Source organism: Populus nigra, chromosome 8, assembly GCF_951802175.1.
Source record: "Populus nigra chromosome 8, ddPopNigr1.1, whole genome shotgun sequence".
Taxonomy (NCBI): Eukaryota; Viridiplantae; Streptophyta; class Magnoliopsida; order Malpighiales; family Salicaceae; genus Populus; species Populus nigra.
Genome location: NC_084859.1, coordinates 12,339,780 through 12,355,939, shown reverse-complemented (window position 1 = coordinate 12,355,939; position 16,160 = coordinate 12,339,780). Strand labels below are relative to the sequence as shown.

Below are 16,160 nucleotides of genomic sequence, written 5' to 3'. Positions count from 1 at the left end.
AGAAATAAAACATTTCAAGATGACTCCTTGCTTAGTTCATATAAGAGTTATCTTGACATGATCCAATTGACTTGACTGGTCTAAAAATAACTTGATCGAATGGTAAAAAAAATTGAGGAAAAAACTGACATGAAAAAACCTCTTGACTTGACTCATTACTTAACCCGGGTTAAAAATTAAATCGTGTAAGAGTTTTCTCAATATGACTCAATCAACTTAGCATGTCTAAAGACATTCTGATCGGCCAGAAAAAAAATACGAGAATGGAATTGAAAAACAAATAATAAAAATTATATAAAACAAACCTCCTGACCTGTTTTCTTTCCTAACCCAGGTTTAAAATTAAATCTGATAGAGATTTTCTTTCTTAACCAAGTCAACCTGACCAATCTAAAGATAACCAGTCAACCGACTAAAAAAGTTTGAAGACAGAATTGAGAAAAAAATGAAATTACCATGGGAAAGAAACTCCTAACTTGACTTCTTGTTTAATCTAGATTTAAAATTAAATTATGTGAGAGTTATTTTAACATGATTCATATGACTTGGCATGTTCAAATACAACAACGTTATCAACAATAATAAAAAGTGTAAAGATGAGATTGAAAAAAACCAAAACTAACATAAAAAACCTTATGCTCTTGACTATTTACTTATATCAAGTTTAAAATTATATAATATGAAAATTATCTCGATATAATTATATTGATTTGTTCAATTCAAAAACAACTCAGGAGATTGTTAAAAAGAATAAAAAAAAAACAAGGGGAAATGAAAAGAAAATAGAAAAAAGAAGCGCTCCACTGTACTGTACATAATAGGATAAGACTAGTTTTTTCATGGATATTATAAAATTTATCCATATAAAGAGTGAAGCTACATAGTCATTTCTAAGTTTTTTTAGCGTAGAAGTAATTCGACCGTCATCCTGACAAGTAAGGTTGGATTCTTGCATCTGTCCTTTCAAAATCCACCGATTAATATTATGCTAAAATGCTCAAAAGTCAAAACCAAATAATTTAGGACTGCACCACCATCACCGTCGTGAGTGCATGCCCCTCCCCTTCCTTCTGCATATCCTCCCTCCTTGGATGCTTTATCCTTCACAGTAACCAAACCAGTGTTTTTTTTTTTATAAAATATTTTACTGGGAAATATTTTTTTTATCATTTTTATGTTTGTTTTCAGAATATGTTTTTCTATTTTTGTTTATCATAAAATATTTTATAAAAAAACTAGTTAATAAAAAATAGTTTACAATCAAGTTTTAAATTTAATTTATTTGTTGAAAAATATTTCCAACTCATTAAATTTCATAAAATATTTTATAAATAATAATATGTTTACAATATCATTCAACTATTTCAAATATAATATTTTCATCATCACCATTTTTTATTCCACCACATCATCATTTACTCCATCATTGCTATCATTATCTTACCACTACTATCATCTCACAACTATTTTATTATCGTTTCTTCTATCACCACCGTTATCATCTTATCATTACCACCATTTCACCATCACCTCATCATCGTCTCCTTCATCATTTTCGTCATCAGCTCACAATCATCACCATCTCATGACCACCTTCTCCTCCTCCTTCATCACAATCTCTTCTTTCATCATCATTACCATCATCTCATTGTCATCTCTTTCACCATAACCACGACTATCTTATTAACATCATTGTCATCTCATCATCACCTCTTCTTTCACCATTATCATGATTGTTTCATCACCATTCTCTCTATCAACACCACTACATCACCACCCTCTCTTTTATTACCATTGAAAAGTATTTTACATGATTTTATGAGAAAATATTTTATAAAAAAGAATTTTACATATAAAATATTTTTTATTTGTAAAGTATGTTACTCAAAATAAAGAACCTTGGTTCAACTTCTTTTTTATTTTTATTTTTTTGTGCTTCTTCAAATGGGAGGTTCAACTTCTTTTTTATTTTTATTTTTTTGTGCTTCTTCAAATGGGCAAATGCTTGATGGGTCAAAATGCCAAATGGCAAAACATGATTTGTTTTCGTTCCCATTTGTCTGCAAACACCCCACTTGGTTGGATTGGAAGAAGCATTGTTTTTTTCTCTTTTTTTTTTTTAAAAAAAAAGGGTTGGTTGACAAAGTCATTGAGAAGGTGACTCTGTAGCAAACAAGACGTGCACCAATCACGGAACTGGCGCCTCTTTTGCCGCTCTGGATTTCTTCTTTCCAAAAGCAAATAAATAGTTCATGGAATATTTGAATTGTATTTGTAACCCACCATTTATTAAATCCATTCTTTGTCTTTGGTGTTGGTGTTGACTCTGCATCAACTGAGACAAAAATTACGAAAAAGTCTTTAACATTGTACTACGTGTTCGTCTTTTCAAGCATCACCGAAGTTTCTTAATCCTGGCTTCTTCCTTCGGATGTCTGTTTTTGTTTATCCTTTTCTCTTCAATATTGGATCCGATAATTGGGTTGGGGTTTGATCACTTGTAAATAGGAGAGATCCAAGCGAGAAAGAACGATTATCAAGGCAAATCTTGGATCTCTCAAATCTCTTTTTATTGGTCACGGAAAAAGAAGTCATCCATTCCCAGGATTTGCTGAGAAAGAGAGACATCTATAACTGATGATATATGCCACTGGGAGGATAGAAGTGAATCAATGTTGAAAATGAAAGAAAGAAAGGTATGGTTCAAATACTTATGTCAAGAGCAGAGGTGAATGTTATTTTATTCAAACACAGAATTTGTCATCCTGCAATTCTTGTTCATACCTTAGTAGCGAAATATTTTTGCTTTTTGTTTGTTCAAATATTATCTAGTCTTATGTATCAGGACTGTTATTTGATCATATTTGCAAAGACTTAAAGATAGAAACGGTAAAGAAAGTGAGTAGAAAAAAGGGAGTTTTTTTTCTTCTTGTTAACAATATGAGCAACAAGCAACCAGCTGTGAAGCTAGATGATGAGCAAATTTCTGAGCTACGGGAAATATTTCGTTCTTTTGATCGAAACAATGATGGAAGCTTAACGCAGCTTGAGTTAGGCTCACTCTTGCGGTCCTTAGGACTAAAACCTAGTCCTGACCAGCTTGAAACCTTAATTCATAAGGCAGATACAAACAGCAACGGTTTAATTGAGTTCTCAGAGTTTGTGGCTCTGGTGGCACCAGAACTGCTTCCGGAGAAGTCACCGTATAGCGAGGAGCAGCTAAAGCATCTGTTCAAGATGTTTGATAGAGACGGTAATGGGTTTATTACAGCAGCCGAGTTGGCACATTCGATGGCAAAACTTGGGCATGCTCTTACAGCAGAGGAATTGACAGGGATGATCAAGGAGGCAGACACTGACGGGGATGGAAGAATAAGTTTCCAGGAGTTTTCCCAGGCAATCACATCAGCTGCTTTTGATAATTCTTGGGTTTGAAGCCACTGAAGTTGCTTCTGGTATGTTCTGTTCTTTTTGGTTCATATCGCTCTTAAATGCTAGTAGCTCTTGGCAAAAAAGTCTTCTGGTTTGTATGGAACGGCTTGGAATGTTGTATTGTTGGTTACAGGTTGAATAATGTGATTCTGCTTGAAATGTCCCTTGCCTTTTTTTTTACTCAGTAAATTTGAGCCAGGCACCCTGGAAATTAATCTAATTCAACAAACCAACAGGATGAATTGGGATTTGTTAATTTACATTCTGGAAGAATGTATCATCTCAGTGGGTACAGAGTGCATCTTGACACCCTTTTTCTTTTCTTTTCTTCTCCACCGTAGCTCTTTATCAATGTGATTATTGACACTTTACCATGCAAAAAGGTACCGCCATCTCTTTGAAGGTGTTGCTTTACAACTGCATTACATTCAGCAACTTGTGTTCTCATAAAATCTGAAACATTTAAATGTAAGACCTAGCCGAATTATTTTTAACAATTTGATTGATGAAATCCTACCTGACACAAGAAGATTTGGAGGTGTTTTGTGCTTTACATAGAAGCATTCAACTTGCATAGAAAACAAAATGTTGAAGATGAGTAAGATGTCGATTTATGTATTGTCTGATGCCAGGTTAAACAACGTTCCAAAACAGTTTTAAGCAGTTTTATCTTCTTTCCAGCACCCACAGCGCAATACGGATCATGAAGGGCTGGATGATTCTGCCACGAGTTCGTTCAGAAAAAGTATCAGTGTTTCAGGCGAGTCAGAATAATGTATGCATTTTAATCTTAGGTCTCTCTTCTTGTCCCTTTGAGACATGCTTGAGATTTTAGGTTTGAGATCTTCCCTTTCATATGAATGTGTGATTGTTGGCTCTTCAGGCATTCACAGGTGCATAATGATCAACGGGGTCGCAGAAACCTTTTTTTTCCCCAATCTTTTTTGAGAAATAGATATCCATTTTGAACATGAATAACTTGCAGGTGTCTTGAGTTACTTCTGTGTATATTGGATTGTGTTTGAAGAGTTCCAGAACTTGCCCGCAACACAAACACCAAGTTTTGAGTCTCAAAAAAAAAATTATACATGGAAAGTACATGATGCTATTTGACATGGTCAGATTCAGAGAGATTGCGCTGCTCATTACCTTCGAAGTGACTTGTTCAAATGCTGAAGAGATAATTGAGGAGAAAATTGTATGCGTCAGCATCTCAAACACTAAATGTGATGGCTGCAAGTAAACAATAACCTTGGCTGATAACCAAGCAAAGAACCCTGTAGATGGTAGGTTTGAATTTTCTTTTGATATTAGAGCAGAAAAGTCAAAACCAACAAAAACATGTGATATGTTTTTAGAAGAAGACAAATGTAATTAAAAAGAGTGTGGACAGAGCCTGTCTTCGATCATATTGGAAAAACGGAATCAGTCTCAACGTTATGTAAGCTGCCTAAATATACAGGCACACACGCACACAAACGCCCGAGGAAAAGACCGAGGTGGTGGAGGGAAGGAAGCTTAAAAAATGCCCACGGATAGCCCAGAAAGTATATTAAGTGGAGATCAATATGCAGATTAAAGATAACAAAAACCCAACTGCCCTGTCTGCTAACTCTATGCCAGTGTTTGCAGTTGTTTATGCCTGTAAAAACAAGAAATATTAATTCAAAATCCGAGAGAGAGAGGGAGAGAGAATCCCTCTTTAGACAAGCAGGGTGTACTTAAAAAACCAAGATAAAGGTGGCACAATACTACATACAAAACCATATACAATGGAGCTTATTCAAGGAAATGAAAGCAATGAGTACACCTAAGAGAACGAATAGAATCAGCAAACTCGAAATATTTTATTGTGCTTGGTACAACGATCAAGGTCTAAGTCTGCTAAACACGAGTGAAGAGAACAACTGGCGATGTCATAAAACTATGGAGCTTAAGAGCCAGCAGAACATTCTTCGAGAGCCCAGAAACTCATGCCCTTACAGTCATTAAAACTAATCAACCCAGATGAAATTCAAGCAAGATTTCAATTAATCAAGTGGGAATTCACCAACTTAAAAATGAAGGCAATCAATCAAATTGTTTACCACTGTTTGCACTCCACCATATTAGATCCCAATTTTCTATAACACGATCAGAGAGTAATGCAATACCATTTGAACACACTTGTAAGATAGCAGTAAGATTTAGTATGGTCTCGGACCTGTTCTCTTTTTTTGAACGAGTAGAGGATTCTGCAGTGCAGGAGCCGGTTGCTTTCTTTCCAAAGGCGGAGCATTACAGATAAAAGTGGACAGATGGTTATTCGCTACGTATTTGGGCTACCACACCGGCCTTGTCATTTTTTCTCTATAAAGCGTTCGCATTAAACAAAAAAAAAAAAAACCACGACAGTATTTAAGGATCCTTTAGGGAAAAATGATTAAGGTTTGGTTCACCGAAGCATTCCCTTTTGGTTTTCTTTGATCTTCTAACAAGCTATGCTAATGATTAAGCTAGTGGTGATTAGAGTGAAGGACCAGATCACCGGTGGTTTGTGATCTAGTGGGGCATTAAAGCGATGGGACTTCGCTGAACCAGCATGATAGGTCCATATAAACCTGACCTTAGTATGGAGGCCTGCTGCTGCTGGGTCCTGGCTAGTAGAGCGACCTCAGGGAGCAAAGACTAGTTTGAAGTAGCACGATGTGGTGCTGGCTGCAGAGAGCTGCAGCTAGTTCGGGACAAGCCACTATTCGGTAAGTCAGGATAATGCCAGGCCTGATGAGCAGCTGGCCACGGTCCTGGCTTCACAGAGCAGGATTTGTTTGAGACATGCACAATGTGGTCCGGGCTGCGAAAAGGACGTGACGTGACGTTGTAAATTTGGAATTGAATTGTTTTGAAAATTAATACTGGGAGAAATGGTGGTTGATTATTCAGTTTCAGAGACGTTTTATTGGTGATAGGTTCAGAGACTTGTTAGTATTATTATGTGCGTCCTTTCACAGGTCATGGGTATCATAGATCATTGTTTGTGCAGCATTACAATTGGCCTAAATATATAAATCAATAAACATTCATCAGAATCAAAAACAAAAACATCCGGTTTTTATATCATTATTTCTTGAATGAACAAAAATGTCAATGAGGCCAAGCTAATGCAAATTCTAAGAGAGGAAAAAGAGGCTCAGAAGCATCAACCAGAAAAGGGGGCGATTTATAAACCGAACGAGGAAAAGAAACTTGGGACCAAAGGTTTCAGACTTTCAGCTATCAGTTTCCGCATGACTGCGTTGTGTCCCCTCAAATCACACCTCAACAAAACTTCTTGTACAGTTACATCTCAGAATCAAGTCAGGCTCCACAACAAACACGAGATAGAAAATACCTGCGACTGTTAGTTTTGCAGAATATACTGCATTATGTCCTTCCGGAAAACCCCCTGATATCCACTTCCCCCGCCAATGTTGTAGTTTGGTCTTGACATTTCAGGGCACTGGATGCTCAAGTGCCTGTACTGTGTAAAAGTTCCAGCAGGTCTCGATGGCCGCATCATCATTGCAATAGATGGAAATGGTTTTGACCACATATTTCTTGCTGAGGTGAAAAGATGCCTATCAGATTCCTGGTGCCTGGATGTCTGGCCAATGCTCGGAGCTTTCAGGTGGGAAGTGTTGTTGGTTACCTGCTTTGTAACATTTGTATTTGAGCTAGCACCATTTGTGGGTTTCACAGGTGGGGGACCACGAATCTGAGCAGAAGGTTTCATTCGGTCCAACCACCTCAGGATCCTGTTACCAAGATGCCGACCAACCTCTATGTCTCTCTGTTGTATATTCAGGTGAACTTTCAGAGCAACATCAAAAACAGCACGTGTTCGCCTATGAAGTTGGGAAAAAGAAAGGAGCATATTAAGTTATTTCAAGGCCTGGAAAAAGTTTCAACCAAGAGGCATAAAGAAATACAACATACTGGCAGCATAATGATATGCAACAAATAACAATGATAGTAGCACCAACGAGAAATAGATGAACAGTACATAATAGCAAGCAAACCAAGCTGGTAAGGAAATGGAAAGCTGAGCGGCATTACAGCCATGCTGAATGAACCTTCCGAGCCTTTTAGGCATCCAAATATGTCTCAGTTACATTGACTTCATGCATTCATATCTTTAATAGTCATCCAAACAGTTGTCTGGCATCAAATAGTATATACTGTGTTGATTTTTATCAGTCATCAAAATTTTGTAGTGGTTCTGGAATAACTTTGTGTAGTCAGGTATGTCCGGATTCAAACTAGAAAGAAATCTACTTAGCATGATTTCACTCTTCACAACCTTGGAACAGATACCCATTGTGGAAATGACCATTTGCAAGGGAACATGAAACCAGTTTTGGCATGCACACTGTACAGTGCGCATACATGCAAGGAAACAACTCTAGCACAAGGGAAGTCATGAAAGAGATACTGCCAATGGACGTTGTCCAGCTAATATACAAGAGACTACAAAATCAGAGTTACAGAAAGAATGATTAAAATGGAACTCAATGCATCAGATGCAAGCTCCTGATCAACGTTTTAAGCAAATCTGTTTGGCATCCTAATCGACAACATGAAGTAGATATACTGCTAGTGCATGAGTGTCGACATTCAAAACCTCATCTCAAACTATCCCAATTTACTCAAGGAAATATAAATTAAATGGTTAAGGACTTGTAATGTGATGGGAAAATTGGATTAAGTCTACACGAAGCAAGCACTCTCTATCAAACAAAACATGGACAAGCAGAATCATTAAACAATAGGCACAACTATTTCAATAACGTGTGAATGTCCATTTATAAAATCCCACAGATGAAGATAAGAATAAATAAACGTTCAGCTAAAAAAATCCCAAATTTATCAAAGAAAAAGCAACCCACTTACTAATTTTCTATCGAAATGAATCGATCAAATAACTGATTAAACCCCTATTGCAAGCAGTGCCATCACAACAAAATCAGATACATCAAAAGAGCTAATCCATCAAAGATCGTATCAACAAAATAAGAACAACACATACCTTTGAACAAACTGACGGATCCTAGGGTACTTAGGGCTTATAAGCCTACGTTGAATCCTTACAGCCAGTCTATAAGTCCGTTTCAGACCCAAAAAATACGCAGTTCCCAATGTGATCTCCCATAGCACCATCTTGTGTTTAATTCTGTCTCTCCAGAAACTTCTAATCTCTCTTTTGTTTACGTATGCTGCCTATGAAATGTTTGTTTTGTGGTCTCTGAGAATCAAACCATGGGCGGTCTTATATTTCTTTTACATGTTAGTGGAAAAACGATGGGTTTCGTTTTGGGCAAGTTAAGAAAAAGAAGAAGAAATGGATTAGCTGTGGAGACGCCAGAATTCTCGATTGCAGTGACGTTAGTGTTTTTTCTTTTTTTTTATCTATTCTAGTAGCGGTACCGATGGAGCAGAAGTTTATCTCAACCGTTGATAGGTTATTAAAATCTGGACCATAGACGATTGGGTCTGAGATATAGCCAGCTCCTAATAAAAAGATGTAGATAATTGGGCCAAGCCCACAGTTTCACTCAGATTCGGTATCATTCCACCCTCGGGATTCTTCGCCCCGGCTAAGTTGGGTCTGGATTCTGGAACATTTAACGGAAAAAACTAAAAGAAAAGGAGAAGTTACGTTGCTCTAGGAATAATTTACTATTTATTATAATAGTGATTTGACTAAATTATTCATAGATCAAAAACTTTGTAATTAGAAATTTGAGGTAAGATTTTTTACCATGGTATAATTATTTTTTACAAATTATATGAAGTTAGATTAATTATTTTATTTTTTATTGCACAATAAAATTATTAATTTAACTCTTAAATAAACAAATATAATGTTCATTACTCGAGTGTTTTGATCTTTTTAAATTTTTTAAAATTGTGTAATTTTTCATACTTTTAATGAAAAAAATCAATATAACTCTCTCATAAACACTTTTTTATATCATCTTACATTAGTTTTGTTGTAAATTTAAAGGTTAATCAAGAATATTATTATAATTGACCTATATTAAATATAATTTAAAAAAATATATTGTTCGCGCGCCAGATGTGAACGATTCCCATGTCATTCATGCTACGCGTGCGGAGCCGTTCAACCACCGCTGCTTTTAGGATGGCATTTGAAATATCCTGGCACCCCTTACACAATAGAACAAACATGCCTGTAATTTGGGCTAACGATTATTTCTCTTTTTTTTCTTCCTTCTTTTTCTCTTCCTCAAATTCAATGTCAACCCTTCAAAAATCAAACCAACCTCTTCAATTTCTCTTTTCTTCGCATTTGATCCCTGTCCTTTTTATTGCAATTTTTTTTAATTTTCAATAATCTATTAAAATAAAAATATTTTTCAATTTCACCCCAATAATTTTTTAGTATTTAAAATTTCATTCTTGTTTTTTTATTGCTATTTTTTTTCTTTGGATCATTTTTTAGATTTTGTTTTCTTACAATTTCATTCTCCTTTGATTTTTTTTTCTATCAAATTTTATCCTTGTTTTTTTTTATTGCTATCTTTTTTACTTTGACAAGTTTTTTAGATTGATTTTTTTTTCATGATTTTATTCTTCAAAGTTAAATTGATTATGAGTTAAGCCTATTAATTGAACCTGAGTCCAGGATTTCACGAGTGCAAGTTCTAAAGAATAAATCGGGTTTGGGTTTGCTTATTTTTTTTCTTTTTTTAAGCTCATGTTTTTGTATTTTTTAAAAAAAAAATTTAGAGTTTTGTGTTTTTTTATAATTTGCCTTCAATGAGGTTAGTCTCGAGTTCATGATCAGAGTCACTAATTTCAAAACTCAACACAGGTTGATTTTTTTTGTCTTTTTTTAAATTGATTTATTTCAATTTTATTTTTCAACATTTGATTTATTAGAATCGATCTTTATACGTTTTTTCCTTTTCTTTTTAATGGGTTGTCCCAATGTTGTGCTCATGGTCATGAGGTTAAAGAGTTAACCCGAGTTGACTTGTATTTTTTCTGTTGCTTTAAAAAAAAAACATTTGTCCCTTAACACACAACATTGTTTGATAATTAAGTTTTATGATTTTATTTTGTTTGCTTCTTCTAAACATGGTTGCTATGGTATCAGGATTCGGTCAAAGATTTTGCATATTGACTCTGACGAGTTTGGATAAGGTTTTTTTTATTTTTTTTCTTGATTTTTGTCATATAATATTTTATTTGCTAGAGACTGAGCTTCAACCTTTTTCCTTTTCATTTCGTTTTATATAAAGTTATCATGTTCTCATTTGATTGGTATCCAAACATTTTTTCATGCTTTTTTTTAATAAGGTTATCCCAATATTATGTTTGTGATCAAAAGATTTGGGAATCAACCCGGTTTAATTGGGATTCTTTTTTGTTATGATTCTTTTTTTTTAGTTTCTCCTTTCGGTATTGGATTTTTTCATATTCCATATGGGTCCAGGTCATTTTTTTAATTATTTTTTTTGGCTATTTTTATTTTATTGTTATTGTGTTTTTTATTTATATTATTTAAATTACCAACTGTATCAATAACTCGAGTTTTAATTTTTTTTCTTAATATTTTTTTTATATAAAAAAATTGATCAGGTCAGGGTCATGAATGTAATAATTACCTTATATTTCTAAAACACTTGGAAAAGTTCACCGAGCTTCACTGTTCAGTAATTATAATTACATTACAAATTACAATCATTGTTCATGTTTGATTTTGCAACAACGGGTTAATGTCTGATCTTGCAAAAAAAAAAAAAATCAAATTTGTTGTTAGCAAGAAATTACAAACGGAGGGACCTAAATTGAAATTGTCGGCAAAATTATGGATTCTCTCTTTTTTGGGCACTGTTGTGTGAGAACCTTTCTTCATTTCTTGCCCTGGCCTTGCGGACAATATCGGTCTTGGTCTTCTTTTTTTAAAAAATTATTATATCATTTTTTTTGCAATTGAATCTTTTTATATTGAAGTGATTTTGAAATTGAAGTTGATATTTACTTCTATTAGGTTAGTGTGGACTTATTGCATTGTCAAAACATCGTACCGACAATGGGATCATGTTCGATTTTGAAAAGAAAATTGACTTTGTTGTTTGCCAAAGATTACAAGTGGAGGGACTTGAATTGAAATTTGGCTCTTTTTTTTCCGACACTGTTATATCGATTTTTTGGTCCTTTTTATTGTTTTTTTTGCTATGTCAATTTTTTTGCCTTGGCCTTTTGGACAACATCAGTTTTGGTCCTTTTTATTGTTTTTTATTATTTCAATTGTTTTTTTTTTTGGCAAATGATTCCTTTTATATTGAAGTGAGTTAATATTCAAGTTGATATTCAGGCTAGCGTGGACTTATCACGTTGTCAAAAAAGCATGGGTTCATATTCGATTTTACAAAAAAGAAAATCGATTTTTTTTTGTGCAAAAGATTACAAATCGAGGGACTTGAATTCATATTGAAGGGAAAATCTACCTTTTTTTTTTCTTACACTGCTTTGTCAGCGATTTTATTCATTTTTCTCCTTGGTCTTTTGGACAAAATTCGGTTTGGTCCTTTTTGTTTTTTTATTGTGTTATTCTTTTTGCAATTGAATCTTTTCATATTGAAATTCTTTGAAATCAGAGTAATATTCTACTTTGAATAGGTTAGTTTGGACTTATCACATCGTCAAAACAGCTTCATGACAGTGGGTTCAAGTTTGATTTTGCGAAAAAGAATCTAAATTTTTTATTTGTGAAAAATTACAAATGGAGGGACTTAAATTGAAGTGGAAGGCAGAAAATTAAATCGAAGTGATTTGCGATTGGGACTGATATTGATATTTTGTTTTAATTTGGTTAGTGTGGACTTCTTACGGTGTTAAAAAAGCATCATGTCAATGGGTTGATGTTTGATTTTTTTTAAAAATGTCGTTGTTAGCACAAAAAATTAAATTAGAGAGGCTTGGGGCAAAAGGCTTTATTTTCATTTCCCACGCGCTGTTTTGTCAGCGTGTTTCTTGAATTCTTTTCCTCTGGATTTTATTTAAAAAATATCTGTTTCGGTCCTTTTAATATGGAAGTTTTGTGTGTCGATTCAAAAGTTTATTTTGGGCAAAAAAATGAAAATTAGGGGGACTTTGAAGCATTTTTTTTAAATATCAGTGGGCTTTTGTTTCCATACATATTTATTTTATTTAATTTTATTCAATCACTTTTCTATATTTATTTTAATTATTGTTTGATTAAATAAAAATTTAATTAAAAAAATTATTAAACACAACCAGATTTATGATCCACTTTAAGATCAAATGTTTTTATCTATAATTTTCTCTCAGCTTTCTATATTAGAACTTTGACAACGCTACTAATTTTTTTATTTATATTTTTTGTGCATATATTTCTTGATCATTTAGCCATTGGTTTATAATTTAAAATTTTCTTTAATGTCATAAAACATGTTAAAAATGTCATCATTGTCTATTCTTGTAATAAAAAACTTTTGTTCTAACCCATATAAGCGCAAGCTTAGATGAAGGGTATGCTTAGAATTGTGATAGCAATGACGATTCAAAGTGATTTTCACTTAAAAATACATTAAAAAAAATATTTTTGGCATCGTCACATCAAAACAATCTAAAAATATAATTTTATTTTTATTTTAAAAAAATTAAATTTTTTTTTAATTTGCATGATAGTTTGCAATTTGCATGAGTGCATTGTTTCCTTTCAAATTTTGTATATTACAAATCAGAATGTTCACGAACGAGGGTGGGCCAGTTTTAGTACAGATCCATTCAAGCCCTAAAACCCCAATTATTTGGGCTTTTAAACTTTCGACCCAGGTCTAGCCTTATATGGAGTTTTAATAGGATTTTATTATATATATATATATATATATATATATATATATATATATAAAAAGAATATACATTTGGATTTTGTCAATTCAAAATGAAATTTGTCTAGAGGCGACAACGAGCTCAAGGAATAGATTCTTTTTTTTGTACTCCTCGAAGAAGCTCCAAAATAGAAACTTGTCTTGCAATACATCTCTCACTCATTAACTCACTCGCCCGTGAGTGACCAGCACATGGACACGATGACACAGGCTTGTTGTATTTAAGATTCAACGATTATACAGGGTGTGTGGGAGATTGTAATAGGATGATGGTTTAAAGTATTTTTATTTAAAAATATATATATTTTTTATTTTTTAAAAATTATTTTTAATATTAATATATCAAAATGATTCAAAAATATAAAAAAATATTTTAAATAAAAATAAAAAAATCAAACTTTGAGGGAACATGTCCCCAAACATGAATTTAAGTTTAAAGGTATTGATAATCTTCTCCGCTCTTTCTTCTTTCTACATGAAGTCAAAAATTTTGTTTTGAAATGTAAAAAACAAATATACGTAATGTATTCTTTATTTACAAGTAAAATTTTAAAAACTCAAAATGTAATATATAACAAGTAAAGTTATTTTTTTAAATACTAAGATTACAACCTTCTTAATTAATCTAGAATCGTTATAATTAACTGATCAGACCTGTTAAGTTTTTAATTCAAATTACAGACTTAATTATATTTAATAACATATCAAAAACACATCAAAAACATAAAACATATAAAAAACACCATGAAACATATATAAACCACCTAATAATCCTAGAATCATTTGAAGAAAAATTAAAATTAAAATCAAATTCAATCTAATTTTCCTATAATGGTTAAAGAAAAAAAAATCATTTTCATTAAACTTTTATTAAGAAGAGAAATTTACTGAAAAAAAAACCTTTATTTTTCGTGGCTGAATAGTGGTAAAACAACAATTTTATTGATTTTCAACAGGTTTTCCTTTCTTTTCAATAATATAAAAACTATAAAATAGATAAAATAAAACTTCAAGCTAAAATAAAAACTCTAAATATAAAGGGAATTCATGGTTCATATGAACACTAGATGAACATAACAAATCCTCTTTTTTTTTTTTCATAATTTTGTTAAGTTAATGTTAATTCCACGTCATGTGAGTGATGAATGATTCTAACTAGTAAACCACTCATACTTTCTAGAAGCTCTAATTTAGACTGGTTAGTTAAACTGAAGTTTTCTGGAACTAATTCGAGGAATCAAATATGTAAATATATTTAAGTCAGGCATCTACAGGGATTGCCTTTCTTGTTTTTTAACCGCTTGACTTTATTTTCTATTTTCTAGAACTATTTTACTAAATATATTTATTAGGTATTATCATTTTCCTTTTTCTTTCCTGGAAAAGAAGGAACGCTGAGCCCATACATTCCATTGACAAATTCCACACCCACCCTTGACCCTCCCTGACAGTAGAAAAAAACAAAAAAAACTCAATCCACGTCTCTATCGTCACTTTTTAAATGCATTAAAGAAAGGGAAAATATTTTTAGCAACGAGGATTAACGGACAAGTAAATACCACCTCTCCTATTAAAAAACTCAGAGCGTGACTGTTGCCTGCTGCCCCTCTCTAAACAATCAATCAAACTAAAGCAACCTCTCTCTCTCTCTCTCTCTCTATCTGGGCAATGCAAAGACAATCTCTAGGCTCACCAGTAACCAAGCTCCACACCAATGGAGGAGCCGACACTCTATCGTCGAGCGATAATAAACTACTATTCAAAGACCTACCTTCTAGTTCACTCACACCAGACGCCGACGACTTGGATCATAAATCAATAAAACCACGCCGATTCTCATCCTCTTCAACCTCTTCATTATCATCAATACTTTCATCCCCGGCTCCAGCCCCGGAGAAACTCATCCACCTTATTCCTTTCCTCACCCTCTTTTGTTTCCTTGTCCTCTTCCTCGTCTCCCATAATCCTTCTCAATCAGGTACTAATAAATCAGAATCAGTAGCTCTCTTATTGATCTTTCTTAATTATTTACCTGTTTTCTCCTGGCCTGTTTGTCGCAGATTTGGCGCAGTTTAATGGATTCAAGCGAGTCTCCAACCATATAGGTATAATGCAGTTTGAATTAATTTATTCTCTTCATTTATTGTTCTTTGTATTTTATTTTTATTTTCTGGGTTGTAATCGTAGAAGAAGCGATTGAGAGTGTCGGTGACGTCAGTGGACTCAGCGCGGTCAGACGAGGCGATGTCCTGGCGGTTCGAAGTTTCAGGAACTTGCAAGAGATTGCTGCCGACAAGCGCGCGCCCCTTAAAGTTCGCTCCCACCGAAAATTCGCCCATTTTTAAGCCGCATTTCCTGCCTCTTTCTTTCTCACCATCTCTGCTGTCCGCCTCTTCCAGGCTCCAGGCCCTCTCTGTCTCCCAGCGTGGCATGCGCGTGCGACGTCTTCTTGCACGTGCGTTGTATATCTTTTTTTCTTTTTGAATATTTTCGCACGTGTGCATTTAATTCCATCTCCCTGTATTTTTTTTTAAAATGATATTTTATCTACATCCGGCGAGAGAGACTCTATCCGTGGCGCTTGTTTGATTGTTTTCATGGAGGCTCGCAAAACAGCGAGAGATTTTTTACAGAGAAATATAGAAAACATGAAGATACGGGGAGGGGTGACATAATTGCGATCGTTATGATGCGTTGGGAAAGGCGCACGTTAGTTTTGTCGGGATGAAATAGGTTAGAGTGCGCTTAAAGGGTGTGTGGGTGGAGTCCAGCTGGAGAAGAGGACCGTTATAGCAGTAAATACTAGCCTTGGGATTTTAGGGAAGC

General features: G+C 33.9%; 3 protein-coding genes and 1 long non-coding RNA gene across 6 annotated transcripts; 2 read left to right on the top strand and 2 right to left on the bottom strand.

The window, feature by feature from the left end:
* Nucleotides 1–2,178: 2,178 nt before the first annotated feature.
* LOC133701770 (probable calcium-binding protein CML11) lies at nucleotides 2,179–4,410 on the top strand. 3 transcript variants are annotated; one of them, XM_062125854.1, is made up of 3 exons: nucleotides 2,180–2,696; nucleotides 2,846–3,455; nucleotides 4,065–4,410. In XM_062125854.1, exon 2 carries the CDS (start codon nucleotides 2,941–2,943, stop codon nucleotides 3,433–3,435), a length of 495 nt encoding a protein of 164 aa, XP_061981838.1. In that variant the 5' UTR covers nucleotides 2,180–2,696; nucleotides 2,846–2,940; the 3' UTR covers nucleotides 3,436–3,455; nucleotides 4,065–4,410. The 3 variants fall into 3 exon arrangements, with proteins under 3 accessions (XP_061981837.1, XP_061981838.1, XP_061981835.1); XM_062125853.1 differs by having other exon boundaries at nucleotides 2,179–3,455; nucleotides 4,114–4,410; XM_062125851.1 differs by having other exon boundaries at nucleotides 2,180–3,455.
* A 309-nt stretch (nucleotides 4,411–4,719) lies between these two features.
* On the bottom strand, nucleotides 4,720–6,046 carry LOC133701771 (uncharacterized). The gene is made up of 2 exons (XR_009843623.1): nucleotides 5,636–6,046; nucleotides 4,720–5,074 (listed from the first exon to the last, which is right to left on the bottom strand). It is a non-coding gene; the product is annotated as an uncharacterized LOC133701771 (long non-coding RNA).
* Nucleotides 6,047–6,496: 450 nt separating this feature from the next.
* Nucleotides 6,497–8,890, bottom strand: LOC133701769 (uncharacterized). Its single transcript, XM_062125850.1, has 2 exons — nucleotides 8,477–8,890; nucleotides 6,497–7,295 (listed from the first exon to the last, which is right to left on the bottom strand). Exons 1-2 carry the CDS (start codon nucleotides 8,605–8,607, stop codon nucleotides 6,812–6,814), a joined length of 615 nt encoding a protein of 204 aa, XP_061981834.1. The 5' UTR covers nucleotides 8,608–8,890; the 3' UTR covers nucleotides 6,497–6,811.
* A 6,008-nt stretch (nucleotides 8,891–14,898) lies between these two features.
* LOC133700768 (uncharacterized) lies at nucleotides 14,899–15,905 on the top strand. The gene is made up of 3 exons (XM_062124424.1): nucleotides 14,899–15,312; nucleotides 15,395–15,439; nucleotides 15,522–15,905. Exons 1-3 carry the CDS (start codon nucleotides 15,003–15,005, stop codon nucleotides 15,677–15,679), a joined length of 513 nt encoding a protein of 170 aa, XP_061980408.1. The 5' UTR covers nucleotides 14,899–15,002; the 3' UTR covers nucleotides 15,680–15,905.
* Nucleotides 15,906–16,160: the final 255 nt, after the last annotated feature.

Bases quoted from the DNA above. Each gene is read 5' to 3' on its own strand.
- LOC133701770 (XM_062125853.1), top strand. From the start codon at position 2,941: ATGAGCAACAAGCAACCAGCTGTGAAGCTAGATGATGAGCAAATTTCT.
- LOC133701769 (XM_062125850.1), bottom strand. From the start codon at position 8,607: ATGGTGCTATGGGAGATCACATTGGGAACTGCGTATTTTTTGGGTCTG. The intron at 7,296-8,476 runs GTATGTGTTGTT...CCAACTTCATAG, and splicing joins ATCCGTCAGTTTGTTCAAAG to GCGAACACGTGCTGTTTTTG.
- LOC133700768 (XM_062124424.1), top strand. From the start codon at position 15,003: ATGCAAAGACAATCTCTAGGCTCACCAGTAACCAAGCTCCACACCAAT. The intron at 15,313-15,394 runs GTACTAATAAAT...TGTTTGTCGCAG, and splicing joins CCATAATCCTTCTCAATCAG to ATTTGGCGCAGTTTAATGGA. The intron at 15,440-15,521 runs GTATAATGCAGT...TTGTAATCGTAG, and splicing joins GCGAGTCTCCAACCATATAG to AAGAAGCGATTGAGAGTGTC.